General features: G+C 43.0%; 3 protein-coding genes across 6 annotated transcripts; 1 reads left to right on the forward strand and 2 right to left on the reverse strand.

Moving 5' to 3' along the window:
• Nucleotides 1-1224: 1224 nt before the first annotated feature.
• On the reverse strand, nt 1225-4984 carry LOC117183520 (mucin-5AC-like; the record flags this gene model as incomplete). The annotated part of the gene is made up of 1 exon (XM_033377511.1): nt 1225-4984. A coding segment is annotated over one exon (1554 nt), but the record flags the coding sequence as incomplete, so codon positions are not given.
• Nucleotides 2289-23059, reverse strand: LOC4803395 (sodium- and chloride-dependent glycine transporter 1-like). 3 transcript variants are annotated; one of them, XM_033378037.1, is made up of 11 exons: nt 22822-23059; nt 22284-22499; nt 14798-15254; nt 12876-13323; nt 12237-12515; nt 6644-6797; nt 6313-6580; nt 6153-6256; nt 5732-6098; nt 5457-5666; nt 2289-5398 (listed from the first exon to the last, which is right to left on the reverse strand). In XM_033378037.1, the coding sequence occupies exons 3-11, from the start codon at nt 14885-14887 to the stop codon at nt 4985-4987; spliced, it is 2334 nt and encodes a 777-aa protein (XP_033233928.1). In that variant the 5' UTR covers nt 14888-15254; nt 22284-22499; nt 22822-23059; the 3' UTR covers nt 2289-4984. The 3 variants fall into 3 exon arrangements, with proteins under 3 accessions (XP_033233928.1, XP_033233930.1, XP_033233929.1); XM_033378039.1 differs by lacking the exon at nt 22284-22499; XM_033378038.1 differs by having other exon boundaries at nt 22284-23059.
• Nucleotides 19639-20577, forward strand: LOC6903655 (uncharacterized). 2 transcript variants are annotated; one of them, XM_002136780.3, is made up of 3 exons: nt 19639-19812; nt 19891-20142; nt 20216-20577. In XM_002136780.3, the coding sequence occupies exons 1-3, from the start codon at nt 19713-19715 to the stop codon at nt 20422-20424; spliced, it is 561 nt and encodes a 186-aa protein (XP_002136816.1). In that variant the 5' UTR covers nt 19639-19712; the 3' UTR covers nt 20425-20577. The 2 variants fall into 2 exon arrangements, with proteins under 2 accessions (XP_002136816.1, XP_015034997.1); XM_015179511.2 differs by having other exon boundaries at nt 19681-19812; nt 19863-20142.
• Nucleotides 23060-23460: the final 401 nt, after the last annotated feature.

The raw sequence follows: 23460 nt of genomic DNA on the forward strand, positions 1-23460 counted from the left end.
AGCCTAGCAAGTTCTAAAGTAGTTGTAGACTAGCTTTGTAGTCTGACCAGTGTTACTCTTAGTTATCACTTTTAACTCTGTTGAAAAAGAGTTCGGCATCTTCTGAGTAGGCCATCTACTTGTTTTGACCACCAGACTACCCTAGGTTTTTGTTTCATACCTAGCGTTGTTTCATGCTTCCGTGAACCTGTTGTGTGTCTGGATATATTGGTGATTTAGAGGGGAGTAACTCCGCCAAGGTTGTGCTATATATTTGGATAAATATAGTCAACAGTTTGTGGCTCTCGAGGGATGGTATCGCCTCGAAATACCTGTGTTCTGAGAAGGAGTGGTCCTCTAGGACTTTTCAGCTCTTGAAAGCTCGCCGCCGTGTTTCTCTCTCTCCGCCTTCTCTCCTACATTCTCAAGCTTCTGGATTAGTACTACTTCGCTTTTAACAGAGTTAAGAGGGTCCTTCCGGAATTTTCCCTACTCTGCTGGGAACTCCAGCGTTCATGCCAACTTGTCATAACAAATTACAGACAAAACAAGGTTGTAGACCCGATCTAGTAGATCTCCTGCCGATAATTCGAATTTGCAAAATCTTTAATCGGCAATGTCCTTCACCGGTACTTGTGACTCACAGCGTCCCAACAGGTTGAGTTGGGGAGCATTCAAGCAACAGAAAAAAAAACTTTTACCAGCGAGGCTCGAGTTGCGTGTATTTTGTTTTTGCATTCTTTGCCCCGAGGCTTTGCGAGGCTCGAGTTGCGTGTATTTTGTTTTTGCATTCTTTGCCCCGCGCCTCAAGGACACTGCTTGTACATATTTTGTTTTTACAGCCTTCTGCTTGTGCGCCTTGACCCATTAACAGTTTTTCTTTTTGTTAAAACCCATTAATTTTTATTAATTTTCATTATAAATTATATTTTTCGTTTTGGTTTGGCATTATTGGAGTATATGTATTTTTGCTTACACTTTAATCTTCGTATAACATATATAATATATATTTAATTACCGAAACAGCAAAATATAGGATACATATGTGTATATTAGTTTTAACGATGCACATTTTCAAGACCCTTTCAAGATATTGTACATTGAGCGGGTGGGATGTTACAAATGTTACACGTTTTTCTGTGGGTACGTCGATATCGATATGAATATTTCGAATTTACTTGTATTCGGAACGCCATCAAGTTACATGCATTTCAATATCTATTCTATTCAATATCTATTCTCTTGATAGTCAAAAAAATTGGTATAAATATGAATATACTCTGTTTTGGGAAGTAGCACATTTTTTTTCTTACATCACCACATTTTCTACTCATAATGAAAAATAATGTACAAACAATGTATCTGAATTGACAGGAATTTGGTTTTTCTTTCTTCGTTTTAAGATTCCGGCAAATTGCTTTTGATTTTCGATATTATCATTTTAATTAAGTAATGTATTATTTACAATATACATAATTGCCTTTTTATATTTTTTGACAGCCATTATGCATTTCAGTATATGTACATATACTCGTATGTATATTATTGTTAATAATTCTACTCTAATTTTAATCTTGGGCTTTGTCACAGGTACACATCCATGTCAATTAACAAACATGCAACATCAATGTATTATTCATCTGTAAATACTTATAAATATAGACATATATTCTCTTTATGTTATGTGTCTGATAAAAATACGTTCTAGGTACATATGTATGTAGGCTTGGGTCACAGCTACTGCGCTAACAAAACAACAACAACAACAACAACAAAGGATCCAAGTAACAAAAATGTTTACTTTAATATTCCTGTTTCCATGACTTACGACTAAAATGTGTTGACATAGTAAAATCGAAAACTATGTTGAGCTTGTTCAAATTATTTATCACACATTTTTTTGGGATTTTTCGGGTAGGGGTATTTTAATCAGTAAAATTATACATTGATAGGCACACTTAAATAAATTGCTGACTTTTAAATGATATATGTATTATTAATACAAAGAGATGTCTGTCACAATTATATAATGGATAACACGAAGATTTCAATAATATCAGTACATATATAAAACAAATGTAACGTAACGTAAAATTTTTTCCATAAATAGCTGCAGAGGCAGATATAAACACATGCAAATGTTTATATAATATTCATATATGTATATAAATATATAGCTATGTATATGTGTATATATTTTTCTATTTATTTTGTATATTTTATTTAATATATCGTTTCTTTGCCGTTAAATTGGGCAACTAATAAATTACATTTCAAACATGAATACACAACAATGGTTATATAAATTCTTGAATTGTAGTAATAGTTATTGTTTTATTTTTGTTCTGTTTTTCTATGAGCATTTTGATTTTAGTTTAGTATCTCTAATTCGCACACATAAAACATTTATAACTATATTTTTGTTTCTTTATCATACAACTGCACGCAAATCGATTGGATCTGATGCAACTTCATTTTCATTTAGGTACATGAGTCTCTCATTTGGTTACGCCTAAGAAAACATGGGGTACAGCGAGTGTATAGTTAGATATACATTTACAGAGATTATGAGATATATACGAGTATATATATGTACAATGTGCATACATATACAATACAGGAGCTCTGTATATAAAATACAAAGTTACCCTTTCTACTCCGTCTGATCGCTCTTTCCAAAATATTTTTAAAAATATTTGTGGTATAAAACAACACAAACAAAGAAATGCTTTCTTATTTTTACATTATTTGTATATTTTTATATAAATTGTTTTTGTTTAAAAACTTTAAACGTTTGCTTTTGCACATTGCTATTAATTTCGTTTGATTTCATTATCAAATTGGGTTGCAAATTCGCACACTCATATATTTGTATGGATGTATTGAAAGTGCATACATATGTACCTCCATATAAACATACATATAAACAAACTACAGGACATTCTCATCTCATCTCCCTCATCGAGCCTACTAAATTCTACGTTAACTTGTTCGTAATGGCAATCAAGTCTTTCCAAATCCACACCCACATCCATCTCCGCTCCATGCTATTATATCTTCATTAGGTATGCACTAAGGAACAGAATTCTCATAAATAGGTACTCATAGGAAACATGAAGGTTTTTCTGTTTTGTCTTTCCCGTTGGAAATCTTCGTTCATATTCATCCTAATTTCTGCCTGTCTCCCGTAAAATTAAATCCAAATTAAAGATTCCTAAAATATTTTCTTTCCGATTATCTACATACATATATGTATAAACATCTAAACGCATAACAATCATATATGGTTAGGTTGCCGTTGGGCTAACAAAATTTGTTTGCTTAGCTCGTTAGATATATAATACTTATAAAAATAGTATTCGATATTGGGCAATAGTATGATCTCAACAGATTCATTCTATCCCATTTACCTATTTTTAGTTTTATGAGAATACGAGATCACTTCGTCTGCTTATTTCCTAGTTGATGCTGATAAATTTGCTTTCGCTTTGCCGCTGCTAGTGGTCTTACTGGTAGAAGCTCCTGTCTTACCAACGGTTCCCACTGATGCTCCTGTGTTAGCAGAGGTTCCAGGTGAAGTTATAGCTTTTCCCCTTATTGTTTTTGTGGGACTGGTTGATACTGGCTTTATTGGCTTGACTGTCGACTTCGTAGGACTTGTAGCCATTGGCTTCGCAGTGCCTGGTTTCGTGGTTTTGACTTTGTTTTTAGCTTGTGGGGCAATATCGGAAGCAGCAGGGCTGCACGTTGTTTTTAGAGCTATGTTCGATTGTTTGACAGATGATAGTTCCCTTGGGTCGGTTTCCGAGCCCGCGGGTAGCTTGGCAGTTACTGATGAAGAAGGAGGTGCTGTTTTTGGCGTGGCTGTTGTTGCACCTGCAGTCGGCTTTGAAGATAATCCCTTGGTTGCAGTGCTCTTGGCAGGAGCTTTTACTGCAGGATTTGATTCTGTGGGAGTAGCTGCCACTGTTGCTTTTGGGGCTGCAAATGTTGCTGGTGTTGTGGCGCCTGGTATACTACACGCTGGTATAGCCCTTACTGTTTGCGGTTTTGATGATGCAGCTGCTGTACTCGCTAAAGTTGTTGTTGTTGAAATCACTGAAATCGGCATTCCTTTGGCAGAAATTGGCGATGGCTCCGCTCTCTCATTGGCAACACAAACAGCTGTCTCTGTAATTGTCGTCACAGTTATACCGGCAGCTTGCGTCTTTTGATCGTTTGAAGCTGCATTTGCATTTATTTTGGCATTGACTGTTGTGGTGCTGGCCGCACTAACGTTTACTGTCGATGAAGCTGTAGTGTTTGGCTTAGACGCTGTCAAAGAAGCGGTTGGCTTCGTTCCACTACCAGCAGGAGTTGTTTTAGTTGTTTTGAGTTTAGCTATCTCTGTGGTACCAAGAGTTGATTGTGTCCTTCCTGAGACTGAAAAAGCACCCACCGCTACTGATGAGGTCGTTTTGATCCGAGCTCCGTCCTCTTCACAGTATATAGCTGCTGTCGGTGATGCCCTGACTTGAAGTACAGCAGCACAGACATTTCCAGGTGGAGATGTGCGAGATGCAACAGTAGAAGCCATGGGCTTCAAGGGAGGTCCACCAGATGTTATGGACGCTTTGACCGACCCAACAGCTCCAAGTGTCGGCTGATTTACTTTCTTTGAGTCTTTCTCACCAGCCCCTGCGAATGTGGACATGGTGATGCATTCACGTCCGCTGCTCATGGTGCCAGTAGACAGAACCTTGGTAGTGCTAGCCAAATTTTGTTCACCTTTTTGATTGTTCTTCTTTTTTTCCGTATCTGTTACGATGAGTGGCTTCTTGCTAGAACTGGTCTGAGTCTGGCCCCTGTGCTTGCCATTGTCATCTACCGCCTGTTGAATGCTGCAGTATTTCGCTGAGGACTTCAAGATGCTTGGTCCTGGCAGCTTGCCAACCGTTGCCAGTGGCAGAACATCAACATCCACATCAACGGTCACCACCGTCGACGAGGATGCCTTCACCCGCTCTCAGAGTTGCATGGCCTCGTCGCAGTAGCCGTTTTGGGTGTTATTTCCACTGCCACTGCCATTGGCAGTAGCTTCGGCATCCTCGTATGCCAGCACATCGGAGGGGCCGCCGTGGACCAGGATCTGTGCATTGGTCACACCATCGTAGTTCTGGGTCTGATAACGTTCGGCATGCAGGTTGACGCAGGGTCTGCCTGCCGGTCCCCATTCGGCGGTGGGCTTAAGAAGAAACTTGATACGCTCCAGGAAGCTGAGGTGCTTGGGAGCCTTCCAGATCTGCTGAAAACCTACCAGGAACACAATAAACACGGGCAGAAGTCCGATGATCCAGCCCACAGTGTCAGCCCACAATGGATAGACGTAGTGCCCATACTTGGCCGGCTTGTATTCGACCCAATTGAAGAACAGGATAAACTGAAATCGGAACAAAGCTCAATAAAGTTTCGCAGACCGAACGCTAATAGAAGCTCACCAAAAGAGTGGCTGGGGTTATGTAGCGCCACATGATGCCCCAGAAAGTGTTCCACAACCAGGACCTCTTGCCAATCATGCCCTGAATGTCGTTGAGGAAACGCTGTGATCCGTACACCCAGGAGATAAGAATGCACTCCGAGATGGCAATGAGTAGGACAGACCAATTGGCTGCATATTTGTCCATCAGCTGAAGCCAATACATCCCGCTCTAAAAACCAATAAAATCAAAAATATTAGATCCTTGAGGTGATAGTCGACCAGTTTGATACTCACGTTGGTGGTGAAGCCGAGCCCGCCGATATACCCAAATATAGCAACCGACAGTACCACCCAAATCTTGGAGTGACGCAGGTTGGGAAACTTGTCCAAAATCGCCGTTGTCACGGTTTCCATCAAAGCGAACTGCGAGTCCAGGCCCAGGGTCAAAAGCATTACAAAGAATAGTACCGACCACACCGGGGAGATTGGCAGTCGGGTCACGACCTCCGGATAGACAATGAATGCCAGCCCAGCACCCTGGTCCACCACTTTTCCCACATCCACATCCAGCTCGTGAGCCAGAAAGCCAATGATAGAGAAGATCACCAGCCCAGCAAAGAACGACGTGGCAATATTGCAGAAAGCCACGATCATGGAGTCCCTGGCGGGATTGAATATTCCTCTTCATGCTTTAGTAATGAAATGGTTTACTTACTTGTAGCAATTGTTGGAGAACTTGTTGTAGGAGGAGAGGGTAATCAGTCCACCCCAGGAGGGACTGAGGGCAAAGAATATCTGCACCGCCGCATCGCCCCACACCTTAGAACAGGAGACAATGAAGGTCATGTAAGTCCGTGCTATGGATCAATACCTACCTGAGCATTGGCCAGCTGCTTCCAGTCGGGTGTCAGATAGAATAGTATGCCAGTACTGGCGCCGGGAAGGGTTACACCCCTCACAAACAGTATGACCAGAACGACATACGGAAAGAGAGCGGTGAAGTATACAACCTTTCCGGAGGACTGCACACCCTTGCACAGGCAAAGGAACACAATTACCCAGGCCATGAAGAGGCAGCCTGCCAAAGAGGGCTTAATGCTACCCGTCTCCTCGATGCCGGACGACAGACCTAGCACAAAATTGCTGCAAAATCCAAGGGAAATCACTTTAAAACAAGGAAGAGAGAAATCCTGTTAGGGGACCCACTTAAAGTATTCCTCGGCTGGTGGACGCTTCAGAGCATGCAGGGCCAGGGTCGTTATGTTATTTTCCTCGGCCACGGTGGAATTGTAGCAGGTGCGTAGATAGTAGGTGCCGTTGGTGGCCTCGCACTGATCCGCCTGGACATACGAGAAGCAATCTGGAAGAGGCTTAAGCTGTCAACAAGTTGAACAGGCGGGATAGTCATCCCCCATCCCCCAGCTCCCAACCCACCATCCTCCCATTGCTCCAGAATTATGCATGAAAAGGGCAAAGGCGTTTGAATATTTATGAACTATTTGTCGCTGGCAGAGGAAAAAGGCACAAGGTCCAACTTTTTATGTTCGGCTACATAATTAAAAGGACAAAGTAGCAAATCAGTGAAAAGCATGCAAGAGACCGTGGCAGTCCCAACAACATCAGGTCAATGAATGACTTACCCCACTGCTCATCCGACAACAATGGAAACATAAACGAGGGGGAACGTTTTGAGTTGCTGCGGACACCGTAACTCTACAGTTATACCCGATACTAAGTCAGTGTGGCTCTCCTCCGGCAGACGCCGCGAATATTAAACGACACGACAAGGAGTGCGTGCGAGAGAGACAGTAATCAGTCTGAGCGTGACGTCGGGCGCTGCGTAGCCAGTGCAAATTGATTTGTTCCTTTGGCTATAAAAATTATCTGATCTAATCCAGATTCAGCAATCTGATAGATATGGTCGTTATCTATGATTCTGCGTTTTTAGTTTTCTCGAATCTGCAATATTGTGGATGCAACAGATTTTCGTCCTTTGTGTGGGCGGATGGTGGTGGGGCGAAATTCTGAGATATACGTTTTATAGTGAGATCTAACAGGAGTGCGGATACTAAATTTGGTTACTCTAGCGTTAATAATCTCTGAGATTTGTGGTTGCTCCATATTTTCGCCCTTTGCGGGGGCGGAAGGGGCTGTGTCGAAATTTTGATACAAAACGGAGTGTGGATACCAAATTTGGTTGCTTTAGCTTTTATGGGTTCTGAGATCCTTGAACTCATATTTAGGAATTGGCAAAACCGACCATGAAACCTGTGTGTTAGAGAGAGACAGAGCGAGAAAAAATGAAATTGTTTTCTTGATTCTGGCTATAATAATTATACGATCTGGTTCAGATTTCGCACTCTAAAAGATATAGTCATCTTCTACGATTCTGCGTTTTTAGTTTTCGCGTATCGTCGAAATTGTGGATGCCACAGATTTTCGTCCTTTGTGGTGGCGGAAGTGGGCGGGGCAAAGTTTTGAAATATTTTCCTTCTGGACGTTACACACATCCACTTTTACCACAAATCTAATATACCCCAATTCTCATTTTGAGTATCGGGTATAAACAGCACTGGGAGGGTGAAAGGGTTTGTCGAAAAGGGATGACCTTCAGGCTGTAACCACAGTCCGCCCAGTATTCGACCCTTGGCTTTCATTTTCCACATGATTTGAACTTGAATTTGGAAGGCTTTGGCTTGGGAATTTTGCTAAGTTGGAGAGTTGCCATTACGGGAGTCTCTCTGCCGAACCTCGAACGGGATAATTTCTATCCAAACTCGAACGAATTTGTCTGTAATTGTCCCTCTTATAACAGCTCTGCTTAACCTGGAAAACATAAGCCTTTTTATAACCGATACTCAAAATGAGTATTGGGGTATATTAGATTTGTGGTAAAAGTGGATGTGTGTAACGTCCAGAAGGAATCGTTTCCGACCCCATAAAGAATATATATTCTTGATCAGCATCAATATCCAAGTCGATTGAGCCCTGTCTGTCTGTCCGTCCGTCCGTCCGTCTGTCCGTCCCCTTCAGCGCCTAGTGCTCAAAGACTATAAGAGCTAGAGCAACGATGTTTTGGATCCAGACTTCTGTGATATGTCACTGTTACAAAAATATTTCAAAACTTCGCCCCGCCCACTTCCGCCCACACAAAGGACGAAAATCTGTTGCGTCCACAATATTGCACATTCAAGAAAACTGAAAACTCAGAATCATAGATAATGACCATATCTATCAGATGATTGAATTTGGATCAGATCGGATAATTTTTATAGCCAAAAGGGATTTGTTCCATTTTCAGTGGCTACGCAGCACCCGACGTCACACTCAGACTGATTTTCTGTCTCTCTCGCACGCACTCTTTGTCGTGTCGTTTAATATTCACGGCGTCTGCCGGAGGAGAGCCACACTGACTTAGTATCGGGTATAACTGTAGAGTTACAGTGTCCGCAGCAACTCAAAACGTTCCCCCTCGTTGGTTTTAAAAATGTATATTTAACACAAGGCTTGCCGGAAAAATGTCGCCATAATCATATGCACTGAATGGATACTCGTCGTATATTCTGTTCTCGGGCTGTTCTGATCTGATCTAAATTCGCTCCATATCCATACTTAGTTCTGGTCAATTTTCCCCAATTTTTCCTCTTAACAAAGTTGTATCCGCATGGCATGAGCTCTCAAATTACATATCAAGGCTCTGTCAGCTGCAGCGCCTGACATTTGACTTCTGTGTGCGGTGATGGTGCAAAAAAGGTAATCAACCAAAATAAAAGTGCTGCCTGCGTTGGGCCCAGGCTGCAGGATTGGGCAACACGAGATAGTCCAAATGGCCCCTTTTAACCCGCTGTGTGTGATGTGCTAATGCGATGAGTTAGCTCGGAGCGGAGCTGCAGTTGACCACAGAAATGAGTAGCTGAGCGCACGGAGGCCTGCGCAGTGCCATGCGTGGGCCATTGAATCTAATTTGGAGCTTTCAAGGTTCCTCCCTAACATTTTAGGTTTTAAGTAGCTCCAAAATACAACATGGACTGGACTACTTTCTAAAGTAGCTTTACTAGGACCTTTCCAGCTTTCAGGCATTCAACGTTACTCATACGCAATGGTGTCACCAGATACGTCTAGATAAAGTGACAAGCACGGAGCTAAAAGTTTGATGGATTTTCAGGTCTTCCACTCCCCCCCCCCCCCACCAACCACACACACACACACACACGAACTTGTATTCATCAATCCATCAGAATCCAGAATAGAAAATGTGAACAATTTCTTCTTGCGGCTTGGGTTGGGGTAGCTGGCAGAACTTCAAAGTGTTTACAAGCCGTTTAATTTTGTTTCTGTCTGAATCTGTTTGCTCTGCAATTAATTTGATTACACACTCACAAACACACACACACACACATACGAATCATGTATCATTTTATTTGAGTGAGGGAAAAAAGGGATGCAGGAAACGTCGAGTTCCAAACAGTTTCAGTGTCTACATGTGTGTTGGTGTGGCACACCCACATCCACATCCCTTATTTACACGCCAGAATTCCCTCCGCATGTGGCACTGAACGTTGGGCTCAAATTCGACGACCTTTAAGCTTAAGGGCCACTTGGGGGGAGAAGCGATTACTGAGGATGTCGTAAGAATAGAGTACGGAATGGTAAAGAAAGAAGTCTTTAGAATTCAGATATTGGTAGCTTCATTTTCATCTAAGCAATCCTCCGCTTCAATTTAAAGAGATATTATCAGGTATTCCAGTCAAAGAATTCAATATTCTCTTATCCCCCTACTCTACTCTACTTCAACATAATGTTATCCCATTCACGTTATTAGGCAGATCTACTACACCATATACTCTAGACAAACATACATAAATATGTATTTGTATCGAAATATTTACTCAAAAGAAGAGAGACATGTTTGGAGAGCTCGACAAGAGGCGGATCATGAGTTTGAGACTTTCAATCAATGGACAAACAAAGTTAAACACATTTTAATCATGACACCAAACGTAAACATTTGTCATCTAAAACAGACTTGAATGAAGACAAAGACAACAGCGACAAGACAGCCAGAGCTCTCTCGAGCAGGTCAGAGATGCTCTGAATGGATGACAGTGGGGTGAGTGGGTGGATGGATGCGAAAGCGAAGGCGAAGGCGAACCCGAAGCAGACGCGAAAAGTGTCAATAAATGAAATCCTTAAGAAATTGCGTGTCTGCTACGACACTCTTTCTAGCCTTCTCCCCTCCTGTGTCTGTGTCTGTGTCTCTGTCTATAGTCTCCCTCTCTGCACCATTCGACTTTTCCTTGCTTGTATCTCAAGAGCTCAAGCGAGAGAGCCCGTACCAAGGTTTCCCCGTACGTTCTTCCCGAGCTGCCGATTGAATGTCCAAAACAGTTAAGACATAATTGTGTGTCATTTTAACGATTTCAGCTGCCGTTCCATGGAGAACAAGACGAATAGGCGAATAGGACCGAGTTGGGGGAGAACAGGAGAGATTAGATCCACTTTCTATCGATTCCTAATTTCTCCAGAGAAATGTTAGTCCTCAGCCCGACTCAGATTCTCAGTCTCTGAAATAGCCCCCAGTCACCAGTCCTCAGTTCCCAGTTCCCAGTTCCCAGTCCCCAGTGTCCCTGTCTCAGGCAAACTTGTATTAAATCATCGCTCTTCGTGTGTGTGCACATTTGCTTGTGTTCGTGTCCTCTGCTTGTGTGCGTATGATGTGTACGTGTAAAACGTTCAATGGCATCGGTCGATGGTTATTGTTGTTCCTGCTGCCAGGTAAACAGATACAGCCAGTTGAGTTTCTGTGCGCTCTATGTTCATGCATATACATATGCATATACATATACATATATATAGGCGCATAGAAGGTTAAACAAGAACACGCAAAAGAAGCAAACTGAATAGCTGCAAAGCGAAAGATGAGAAGCGAAAGTGGAGATTGTCAGGAATATTTCATACCCGGATCATAGATCAGGAACCAGTATATAGATAGTTACTTTTTCTCCTTTTCTCAATGGTATATTTAAATTATATAAAACTGTGTGTTGTTTCAGGATGTTCAGGAATGTTAGTTTGGAAGAATAAACGTTAAAAATACTATCAGAAACTTAGAAATAACACCCAACCTATAAACCAAAGTTCCAGAAAATGTCTGCTTATGCTCTGTTCTTCTCCATAAAACTCCGATGATCTCTCGGACTCTGCCAGTGTTCAACTCTCGTGGAAGACTTATGCGTTTCGTGTGGCAGGATGGTTTAAACATTCTATCTGAGAGTCTATGTCGGTGCAACAAAATCAAACGTTATTCGCAATGATACATACATATGTATGTAACTATTCTAAAGTCTCACTTGAATTTCTTGTGTTTGTGTTTAGCTCTACGTTTATCTCTATCCGTACGCACAGTACATACTATATGTCATACCCATTGTCTGTTATGTCTCCTGGATACGCACCTCCCTCCATTCCCTTCCCCATTTTCAGGTGCCCCGAAGCCATGTGTTTTTCCACCCAGGCCACGTGCCAGCAGGAAAACGAAATGAAAAAAGAAACAAGAACAGAACTGAGGCAAAACAAATATAAAGTTACACTTTTGACAGCTTGCAATTTGGTTAATTTATTACCTAAATCGTAACAAAAGATGAGAATCTGTCACTTATTGTTCCATTTGTTATTGTCTTGAGTGGCCTGGGCTATTAATTAATTGTAACCATCGGATTATCCACTTACCCGCCGCAGTCCCATCCCCAGCCCCAGCCTCAGCCTCAGTCCCAGCCCCAAAGGGAGTTTAGATACTCACGTTTCGTGCTCCATGCCGGCTCGCAGTTCTGCCAAGGAAGCGTGGTGCCCAGGGATGCAAACATATAGAATATGGTCCAAGCAATGATTAGGTTATAGTAGAGCATAACAATAGCCGATACCAGGATCATGCCAGTACCTAGGCCGCGGAACAGAGGGCAGAAGCGCCTGTATACGGCCACTGGTCCCAAAGCAGCGTATTGGCCAAACGACAGCTCCATGAACATTAGGGGTAGCCCCGCAATCACCAGCATTATGGTGAAGGGAATCAGAAAAGCACCTGAAGAGGATACAACAGATAGATGTGAACAAGTACGATCAAGGAATGAATGCGCGCTTCGGCTGGCCGATGCTTCGAAAACCTTTAATTAAGAAAGAAGACTTTCCTAATTAACAATCCTTCGAATGGTATGGCACTTAACTTATGAGAGCTTTTCACTCAATCTTCAATTGGAAAGAACCATACATTTATTTTATTCTTCTTTTCCATTTTAACAGTACTTTACAATACATGGTTGGAAATGGAGTGTATCCTAACGGTGATAATTATAAAAATACTAAAAATAGCAATATGTACTCCCCGAAAGGGGACGGAGGACAAGAAGAATGTTACATATGTGTCAGCATCGGTGACACTTACCTCCGCCGTTGTTGTAACAGAGATAGGGAAAGCGCCAGACGTTTCCCAAGCCCACGGAGTAGCCCAAAAGCGAAAGTAGAAAGTCGAAGCGACCGCTCCAATTGCCGCGCTCCGGCTCTGTCCCGCCATCGGCAGCCTCCACGAGAGCGGCATCGAGTGTGACCAGAGCAGTGCCAGAGGCGCAGCCAGCAATGCTTAACGCTGTGGGGGTGGTGCTCATTTGCGCGGCTGCTTTGGATGCCTTCGGTACTGAGACAACGTCCTTGGCCAAGGCCGATGCATTAGATGGGCAGACAACCCCAGAGGGCAGAGCTCCCACCGCTGCTCCCGCCACTGGTGCGTTTCCTATTCCTCCGCCACCGCCTCCGATGACCGCTTCTGCAGCGCTCTTTTTGCCCAGTGCCTTTGGTCCCGGAATGTCGATGGTGGTGAAGCGATCTTCGTTTTGCTGAAATGAACAGCACAAAAAATAATATTTTTGCAGAATTGGATTTGGGGGTGAGGGACAGTCGAGGGAACAGCCGCCAACTGTTTGGCCCGCCGCCAATTGTCGCAGTTCATCGGTTTCAGTCTTGCCTATTGATCAATCATAAATATTAACACTCTATGAATGAAATCGATAGACTTTTCCTGATAGACCTGGAGCTCCAAATATAGAAAAAAAGTAAATATATACTCCGAACAGTCATAACTTGAGTATTTTTCAGCTTGCTGTGAAGGAACTTGCAATTTTGATAAGTCTTTAAGTTTACGACTAGCTGTTAATATAGTCCAAGTCTATCAGATAAAAGCAGTTTTGTTTCAGAAAAATATAGTACTGGTGGGGCACAATTTAAGTACCATCCATTCAGATCAGTTGCCAACAAAAATAACTTTAACGAGGGGGAACGTTGTGAGTTGCTGCGGACACCGCAACTCTACAGTTATACCCGATACTAAGTCACTGTGGCTCTCCTCCGGCAGACGCCGTGAATATTAAACGACACGACAAAGAGTGCGTGCGAGAGAGACAGAAAATCAGTCTGAGCGTGACGTCGGGCGCTGCGTAGCCACTGAAAATGGAACAAATCCCTTTTGGCTATAAAAATTATCCGATCTGATCCAAATTCAGCAACCGGATAGATATGGTCATTATCTATGATTCTGCGTTTTTTTTAGTTTTCTCGTATCTGCAATATTGTGGATGCCACATGTTTTCGTCCTTTGTTGCTCTAGCTTTTATAGTCTCTGAGATCTAGGCGCTAATGTTTTACTCTAAGCAAAGCCGCCCATGCTACGTGTGTGTTAGAGAGAGAAAGGGCGAGAAAAAATGAAATTGTTTTCTTGATACGGGCTATAATAATAATACGATCCAATTCAGATTCTGCAGTCTAATAGATATGGTCATTCTCTACGATTCTGCGTTTTTAGTTTTCTCGTATCGTCGAAATTGTGGATGCCACAGATTTTCGCCCTTTGTGGGGGCGGAAGTGGGCGGGGCAAAGTTATGAAATATTTTTGTAGCAGTGACATATCACAGAAGTCTGGATCCAAAACATCGTTGCTCTAGCTCTTATAGTCTTTGAGCACTAGGCGCTGAAGGGGACGGACAGACGGACGGACGGACGGACGGAATAAAGAATATATATACTTTATGGGGTCGGAAACGATTCCTTCTGGACGTTACACACATCCACTTTTACCACAAATCTAATATACCCCAATACTCATTTTGAGTATCGGGTATAAAAATATAAATTTATAATTTTTAAATTAAAATATTCATATCTTAGCATTGGCAATTTTTGAGTCGGAAAGTTTTATCTGGGATGGATCGGGCTGCAGCTCGATGCTCTCATCATTACTAAGAGCTTGGGCAATGATTATAGCGAAATGTGGAATAATTGCAGCAGGCAGGGTTATCGGCTCCAACTGCCACTTACCTCCCACAGATCCACATCCAGCATAGTGCTCGACTCCTTGTTAGGCTTTAGACCTTTCATTTTAGCTTTACTCTTCGATTTCTTGTCCATGGTTTACTGCTGTCCTTTTCGAGTAGTTTGCTTTTTCGCGTAGAGCTGCTTAGATGAATTTTCTCAATGAGCTTGTCGATGCTGTGGAAACTGCTGCTGCTTTTCCTACTGTCTCTTCGGGAAAAGCTGCCGTTAATTGCATTCTATTCTCTGCCCCAATTTTGCGCTATTTCCTCTTGCTGATGGGTTTTTGATTTTATAGTACGTGGAAATTCGTATCTCGCTCTCCACTTCAGCTGCTAGATGTTCCCTGTGATTAATGCGATTTCCTGCATGAATTGTAACTTTTAGGCAAACTGATGCCTTTGCCTTGCCTTGCGGCCGAGCTTCCACGGGCAGATTCTCTCGATAAATTGTTGCAGCAGAGCTGTACGAGTAAAAATTCAGCAAAGTTATGTGAGGGAAACTTTCATTACTGAGAGAATACATCAATCTGAATACCATTTAAAATAGAAGCAAGTTAAATAAATTGCATTAGGTGGCGCGATTATGAGCGACAGATGTTGGGAATAATAAACACAAAATATTTAACACACAGCTTTCGTTGTTTCCAATAACAATATAGAATAATGAATAAACGAGGGGGAACGTTGTGAGTTGCTGCGGACACCGCAACTCTACAGTTATACCCGATACTAAGTCAGTGTGGCTCTCCTCCGGCAGACGCCGCTAATATTTAACGACACGACAAAGAGTGCGTGCGAGAGAGACAGAAAATCAGTCTGAGCGTGACGTCGGGCGCTGCGTAGCCACTGCAAATTGATTTGTTCCTTTTGGCTATAAAAATGATCTGATCTGATCCAGATTCAGCAATCTAATAGATATGGTCATTATCTATGATTCTGCGTTTTTAGTTTTCTCAAATCTGCAATATTGTGGATGCAACAGATTTTCGTCCTTTGTGGGGGCGGATGGGGGTGGGGCGAAATTCTGAGATATACGTTTTATAGTGAGATCTAACAGGAGTGCGGATACTAAATTTGGTTACTCTAGCGTTAATAATCTCTGAGATTTGTGGTTGCTCCAGATTTTCGTCCTTTGCGGGGGCGGAAGGGGGTGTGTCGAAATTTTGATACAAAACGGGCAAGGTCCGATGTCACAGGAGTGTGGATACCAAATTTGGTTGCTTTAGCTTTTATGGGTTCTGAGATCCTTGAACTCATATTTAGGAATTGGCAAAACCGACCATGAAACCTGTGTGTTAGAGAGAGACAGAGCGAGAAAAAATGAAATTGTTTTCTTGATTCTGGCTATAATAATTATACGATCTGGTTCAGATTTCGCACTCTAAAAGATATAGTCATCTTCTACGATTCTGCGTTTTTAGTTTTCGCGTATCGTCGAAATTGTGGATGCCACAGATTTTCGTCCTTTGTGGTGGCGGAAGTGGGCGGGGCAAAGTTTTGAAATATTTTTGTAGCAGTGACATATGACAGAAGTCTGGATCCAAAACATCGTTGCTCTAGCTTCTATAGGCTTTGAGCATTAGGCGCTGAAGGGGACGGACAGACGGACAGACAGACATGGCTCAATCGACTCGGCTATTGATGCTGATCAAGAATATATATACTTTATGGAGTCGGAAACTATTCCTTCTGGACGTTACACACATCCACTTTTACCACAAATCTAATATACCCCAATACTCATTTTGAGTATCGTATTTTGAGTATTTTGAGGATGAGATGGTGTGCTTTTCCACAGTATTCCGGGTATTCCCCTCGGTCACGTTTCTTGTGTGTTTCTTTTTATGTGCCATTTTCTTGGCTGCAGCTGTCTGTCGCTACTGTTGTTGTTTCCCCAGCACAATTTGTTGACAGCCTCGTAATTAGGCCGTCGAATTTATCTTTAACCTAGCTAGCTGGTTAATGGCGTTAATGATGGTGATGGTGACCTCCCGCAACTTGCCAGACAGGGCATAAAAATAATAACACAAAATGCAATTTTCGCAGGTTGAATTATGGTCAGTGGAAAACTAAGAAGCCTAGCCGTTCTCTCCTACATTTCGCTTTCGACCAAATTCTAGTTCTATACTGGTCGTTTCCGTTGCTTTTGGAATTGGCTTAGCAAATAGTTTCTAATGAGTCCTGTAATGACCGGAGGCAGTTTGAGGCATGCGATGCAGCTACAACACAAAAACAACTGGAAAACATTTAGCTTTGTGTTGATTTTGGCAGTTGAAACATTTGGCAGACAACTCGCCACTCGAACTGACAATGAGAGGTGGCAAGCGGAAGAGAAAAAGTTACCCTTTAACGTGAAACGTGGGACGTGAAAGGGGAAAAGTGAAGTGTGATGTGTGAAGTGTGGGAAAAGTTTCTGCCAAAGCAAAAGGGGTCAACGGCGATGGCCACTACGGCGAAGGTCGAATTCGGGAAAGACCCACGTATCTTATAAAAAACGTGAATATTGGAGTTTAAAGGGTATAAGTTGGGCGGCGAAGTTTGCTTCCTTTCTGGTTTTTATTACGGTTTTGCTTTGGTTTTACTATATGCTTTTTTGCGGATACATATTTTCAAACAAGTTACAGTTCGAATCTTTGGGAAAATCTAAAAATCCTTGCAGGCAAGGAAATCAGTGTGGAACTATTTTACTCTTGACGTGTGCGGGGAAGGGGAATCCAATCCTTCCCCGCTTCGCCCCGCCGCTCTGAATGCGGTCAGTTCGAGTGTGAAAATGATTTCGAGCTTCCGCTATCGCGCTTATTTACACTTGATGAGAGCTCGGGAGAAGGGTAGAGGGGCGGGCTGCTGGTGGAAGGGTGAGTTGCATCTAATGACCTTCGCAATGTGCAACACAGTCGGGGCTGAAGCTGTAGCTGTAGCGAACATTTAACATGAGCAGCGTTATAAATTTTCCGTCCCACTTTTTGCTATTCGCCCGCAGCATTTGCCGCCTTTTTTTTCTTTTTGATGTTTTGATGCGAAAGTTACATTTTTTTCGGCTTGGCACCCAAGGCGAGACACGAGACGCGAGAGACCTTCATTGTCATCATCGTCACTGCTGTTGCTGCCCAAGTCTCGGCAATTATTAAGGGGCAAGCCCAGAGCACTTGAACTTGATCCACACGAAGGTTGCCCACAAACAGCAAACAAGGAGAGGGGGAGGGACATGCCACGACCCTGTGCTGGAGAGGGTTGAGGACTGTTCTGTTATGATGCAGTGGTTGGCCAGCATTTGTATTCATTCAGGCCTGGGCACGTAGAGCAAACTGTTCATCTTTTTTTCTCTGTAAGCATTTACCATTTTCTGTTGCATCTGCATCTGCATTCAGCAGCAAAACGACAATTGAGCAATCAGCGGTGCTATTTGCTCGGGTAAGTCTTTTGCAAGTGTTGGTTGTTGAATCGCCGTATTATTTGACAACCAAGCCTCCAATTGTCGTTTCGGGAGCTGCAATACTCGTACCGAGCTTGGTCTCACGCTGCTGCCATACCTGATGTCAGCCAACGACATCGATTATTTATTTGGCCAAGAGCAGCCTGACCATTGTCAGAGCCCAGGGAATACGTGCAAATGTAGCGCATCTACTCCCGTCCCTCTAACCGGATAGCATCTTCCTCATTTGTCAGGCAGCCTGACTCACACCTTGGATTACCCGTCGTCACCTCATTAAATATTCATCGCCTTCTTCATCTTCTGTCGCCCTTCGCTGTCATTTTCCTGGTAATCGCAAATTCAGCGCTAAATCACAATGAAAAAGGCGTTATGTGGCATTTCAAGTGATTTTCTCTTGGGAAGATGAAATTTTAAATCATTATTTGATTAAATTGTGCAAAATATTAGAGCAATGGTGAGCCGTAAAGTTTCGTAAGTTCTGATATTTCCGATATTTTCAGAATTAGCATTTACACAGATTTCTCATTAACGGGCTGTCCACAACTCCTAAAGGGGATAAAGATTCTGCTTATACTGAACCTTGAGGACTCCAAATGCAATTCATTTGAATTTCTGAATTTAAAACGGAAAAGCTAGAGGAAAACGTGGAGAAAATAAGAAAATACTCATAGAAAGGGGCTGCCCCGAAGAGTAAAGATGGGATTGTGATGGGCATGGGGATGGGGATGGGGGGTTGACAGCGAAAAAATTAAATAATGTCTGGAAAAAGCTTCATATCTCGGCTCGCTGTTTTCACTTAAGTTTCGGCACCTTCTTTTTGGTTTTCCCCTTTGCATACATTCACATAATTTCGAGTCTGTCTGTACCTGAGTGGGTTTTCCTCTGCATCTGCATGCGCATGGCTGTTTGTATTTTGCTCAGCAAATGCGAGTGTACTGCTCGCACTCGCTCGAAATTTGCAATTGAAATGTAATCTCTCAGCACCAGTGGTATAGTTTTATTTGGTTTACCGCAAATGCAGCAGGGCCCAAATGGCAGATTTAATGCTTTCAGACATCCCCAAAGGGGCAGCATGGACATCAGACCGGTGCTTAACTTAACCATTTAAAAAAGAATGAGCGTTCGCGTTGTGATTCAAGCAGAATCACATCCCATACAATTTTGTGGTGGATAGCTGAAAGCGGATAGCCCTTTACCTGACTGTGCGGGCAGTGGGCTTTAGTCCCTGACTTTTACTTTTTAATTGATCTTGCAATTTGCGTAGCGAGCGTTCGAAAAAGAATTAGCGCAACTTGTAGGGACAAAAGTTGGAGCAAGCTGGCGCTTTGTTGGGCACCTGGAAACAGTTTGATAAATTTGTTTTAAACGCCTTGTCTCTGCGCAGTAACAGCTGTTTTAGATGTAATGGGCTGCGGCTGGTAGGCCAGGCCAGTACTGGGATGGATTAGCGAGTCTATGGGTCGTTTAGTAGCAGTTGAACAGCAGAATGAACAAGGATGACACGAAGACTGCCAAGTGGGTGCTTTTGTTGCCCTTCATCCTGTGTGTCCGACTGTGCAAGAGCAAAGCCAGTGACAACATCACGGGTAAGTTTTCTGGGAATCCCGAGAGAAATGTGTTTGAATTGGTTTGGTAGTTTTCCTTTTCTATAAATTCCTCGAAAGACTTTGACTGGCTAAATGAGACGCAGCTGCTGCAAGTGGATGGCTCCGACAATGGCACAGATTCCACCGAACCCATCCCGGATTTGCATTTGCAGTTGCACAACATCACTGTCAATTGCCATCCGTGCAACAACAGCAACAGTGGCAGAAGTACGGATTCCAACGTCCCGCTGGAGCAGCTGGTGCATCATCAGCAAATTGTTCGACTTGCTTTCATGGCCTTGCTGCTGCACATTCTCGTTGTGGGCGTGGGTGAGTATGCAGCACGGCAGAATCTCTTTCCTAACATTCCTTACCCTTCCCCGACCCTCGCTTTGCGCTCCAGCATTCATCATCTACAGCTGCGTGTACTGGAAGAGCCGGGCCCTAAAGAGGCGCCACAGACTGAACGCCCAGGGCACCCTGCAGCTCTCCGCCCTACAGCATCGGCATGTACCCAGCACTCAGAGCTGTTCCTGCCACGGATGCCAGCTGTCCGGGCGAATACTGCACGGCCTGATCGTTCAGCAGTTCCAGGAGATTGCCGAATGTTGAGCAAATGGACAAACACTTTGAAAACCACCTTCTGCTACATACTATATACAAGTTATATTCTTGGTTAGGAAACATTGTTTCTGCATAATTGGAGTCAAGGTCACAATATATATTTCCCAATGCAACATTCGCTTGGTAGTAGTTGTACATAAAGATTTCGTATATCCTTGCATACATGTGAATGGATGAGTGATTATGGATTTGAAGAAATGGCTGCTGCCCCTTGTCCCCCTTTACTATCGTCCCTTTGCCTCGAACGAGACACGCTTCAAAGGACATAATGTCAATGCAATGTCAATAACTAATTCAATCGCACACATGCAGACATTCATACTCGTACTGGCACAGATACTGAAACAGACATGTCGGCAGTTGCATTGTCGTCAAAATGCATCAACATCTGACGATGGAGACAGAGGGATACAGAGAGAGTCGGAGGGGAGCGAGCGGCCCACTTCACAAAGGTCAAAGTTCATCATCATTTACAGCAGGCTACCCTACCCCTTCTTGGTTCAACATTTCCTTCGCTTTCCACTTCTCGAGTTCGTCTCTACTTTCCGCACGTCCGCATTAATGAATAAAAATAATCCGATTAATCAATTTTCCCTCTCTCTCTCTCTCTCTCTCTCTCTCTTTCTTACACACCGTCCAATCGAAATAATGAAAATAATATTTTGTTGGGTTGAACTTTATTGCTTCTCTCAATTATTATTAAATATTAATTATTATTATATGTATATGTACATATATTATTAGATATTTTTATTATTGCACTTCCTTATACATAAATAATAAATAATAATGTACGATGTACTATCACATGGCATTAAAAAGAACAGCATAGTATGAGTCGCTTCGAAGATGGACGAACGTTAAATTACATAATAAACTGAATGTGATGAGTATATATGTATATGTAAATGTATATTGTTTATGTACATACATATGTACATATTTAAGGTAATGTATAGCCATATCATACATAACTAGGTATGGTTTTTATTATTTTTGATTTCCATTTGCATAAATACGAAAAAAAGTAAACTTGAGCTCAAGTCGAAGCAAATACGCACAGGACGCCAGCAGGGACTGGGACAAGGACAGGGACAGGGACAGCCCAATGCCAGAACAGACGCTTGCGAGAGAAGGAAACAACGCACGTTCATGTCGAACAGGAAGGAAGCCAGGCGGTACGGCACACAGGAAGGGAACAAAAGCCAGAAGAGGAGATGAGAGCGCTCAGAAGCCAAGGGCAAGGATGCTAAGGTAACAAAAACAACAACAGCAACAGCAACAGCAATAACTAGTACAAAAGTCACGACAACTACAACAATAAACACAAAATCCCGACATAGACATTCCAATAACAATGAGTAACAACAAAATAAGGGAAAAGAAAAGGTAGAGCTAGAGCTAGAACGACAGAGAAAGATAGAAAAAGGCAGTAAAACCGAGAAACCGAGCTTCTTTCAGAAAAAGCCGTGAACCCACTAGGAATTGAGCGGGTGGAGGGGGAGGCTGGAATTAATTTTGCGTTCATTCAGGCCACAGCGAATGGCCCGGGGCTAGGGGCGGACTTTGGAGGATGCCATTGGGGGGCTGGGCTGGGCTGGGCTGGGCATTGCATTCCCTCAAAGCGATAGTAGGGAGGAGAGTCAACTTGTGGCAAAAGTTTGCAGAGCCCGAACTATACATTTAGACCGAAATGGGATGCAGCTGAGGGCGGGCCTATAACATGGAATTCGCCAACCTATTGAACTACAGGGAACGTTAATGGATATTAAGGGAAATTAATCAAGCATGACAAAAAGCACGAATTTCCGTTTAAAATGAATTTACAAATTTTTCTGAATAAATACCTGACTGATTAATTACGATTCACTCGGATCGATTCATATGTTCAATTTTCCAAAAAGTATACTACAGAAACGCAGAATTGTTGTGCGATATTTCATGTCCATTTGGTCATTCCTGGAACCTGCCTCATCCATCCATGCCTGAAACTGGCCAGTGTAGCAATACAATAATAAAGCTGAATTCGAATTCCCAGATAATTGACCAGACAATGAAGTTAGCTGGGAACAAAGAATAAAGGTGAAGGGTGAACACAATGGCCCGGCTGCGCAATTCGATCTCATTTAATTAGGTTTGGCAACGTCAGCCCAGGACCGCGGACCGTGCACCGATGACCGTAGCTCGGACTGTAGCTTTCATTACGCTCGTCACGATTTGTTTGTTAATTGTTTTAAATATTTTTCTGGGTTAAGCAATCGCACAAAAGGCCCGAAGGACACACGCACCAGAACAAGCTATGCCCACTCTCACAGTTATACACATACGTACACGTATACGAGTAAGAGTACGAGTATATACAACTTTCCATTAAACGCTACTTACACAATTAAACTTTTCGGTCTTTTTTTTCTTTTCTAAGCTTCTGCTGGCCTGTGCAGTGGAACCTTTTGCTGCGAGCTTAAACGATTTTTGTTGCAACGCTGTTGCAGTAGAATTTGTGGTTCGTGTTGTTGTTTTTGTAAGACTTGGTTTCTCGTTTCTCGAAATTGTTATAGCAACAGGGAAAGGTCCAAACAGGCGGACCGTTCAAAAGCGACTTAAATCGAAACGGAAGCCCCAGCAGCAGCCAGGACTAACGACAACCCAACTACTGGCATTGGGCAAGGTGGGCGGTGTATTCGCTCTCTTTCTGGCAGGGAGAGAGCTTTTGTGCATTTGAGAGGGAAAGCTCTACGCTGCTCTCACTAGCCATAAACATGTATTGCTGCGGCTGGGCGGTGCTTTTGATTTGCAATTCGATTTACTGCGAACGGGGATCGGTGCGGGTAGGGAACGGGATTGGGACTGGGACTGGCAGTGCCGCTGGAGTGCGATGCAGCGCTAAGCTCTCAATTCTCTTTGTGGGTGGAAGGGGCTTTCCACTGAACTGGTCCTTGAATAATAATTCACTTAATTATGAATGTGTGGGCGGGGGTGAATCCGTGCGCGTGGCACGTTGCAATGCCTCTTGTTGCCGCGTTT

This window comes from Drosophila pseudoobscura, chromosome 3, assembly GCF_009870125.1.
Source record: "Drosophila pseudoobscura strain MV-25-SWS-2005 chromosome 3, UCI_Dpse_MV25, whole genome shotgun sequence".
NCBI lineage: Eukaryota > Metazoa > Arthropoda > Insecta > Diptera > Drosophilidae > Drosophila > Drosophila pseudoobscura.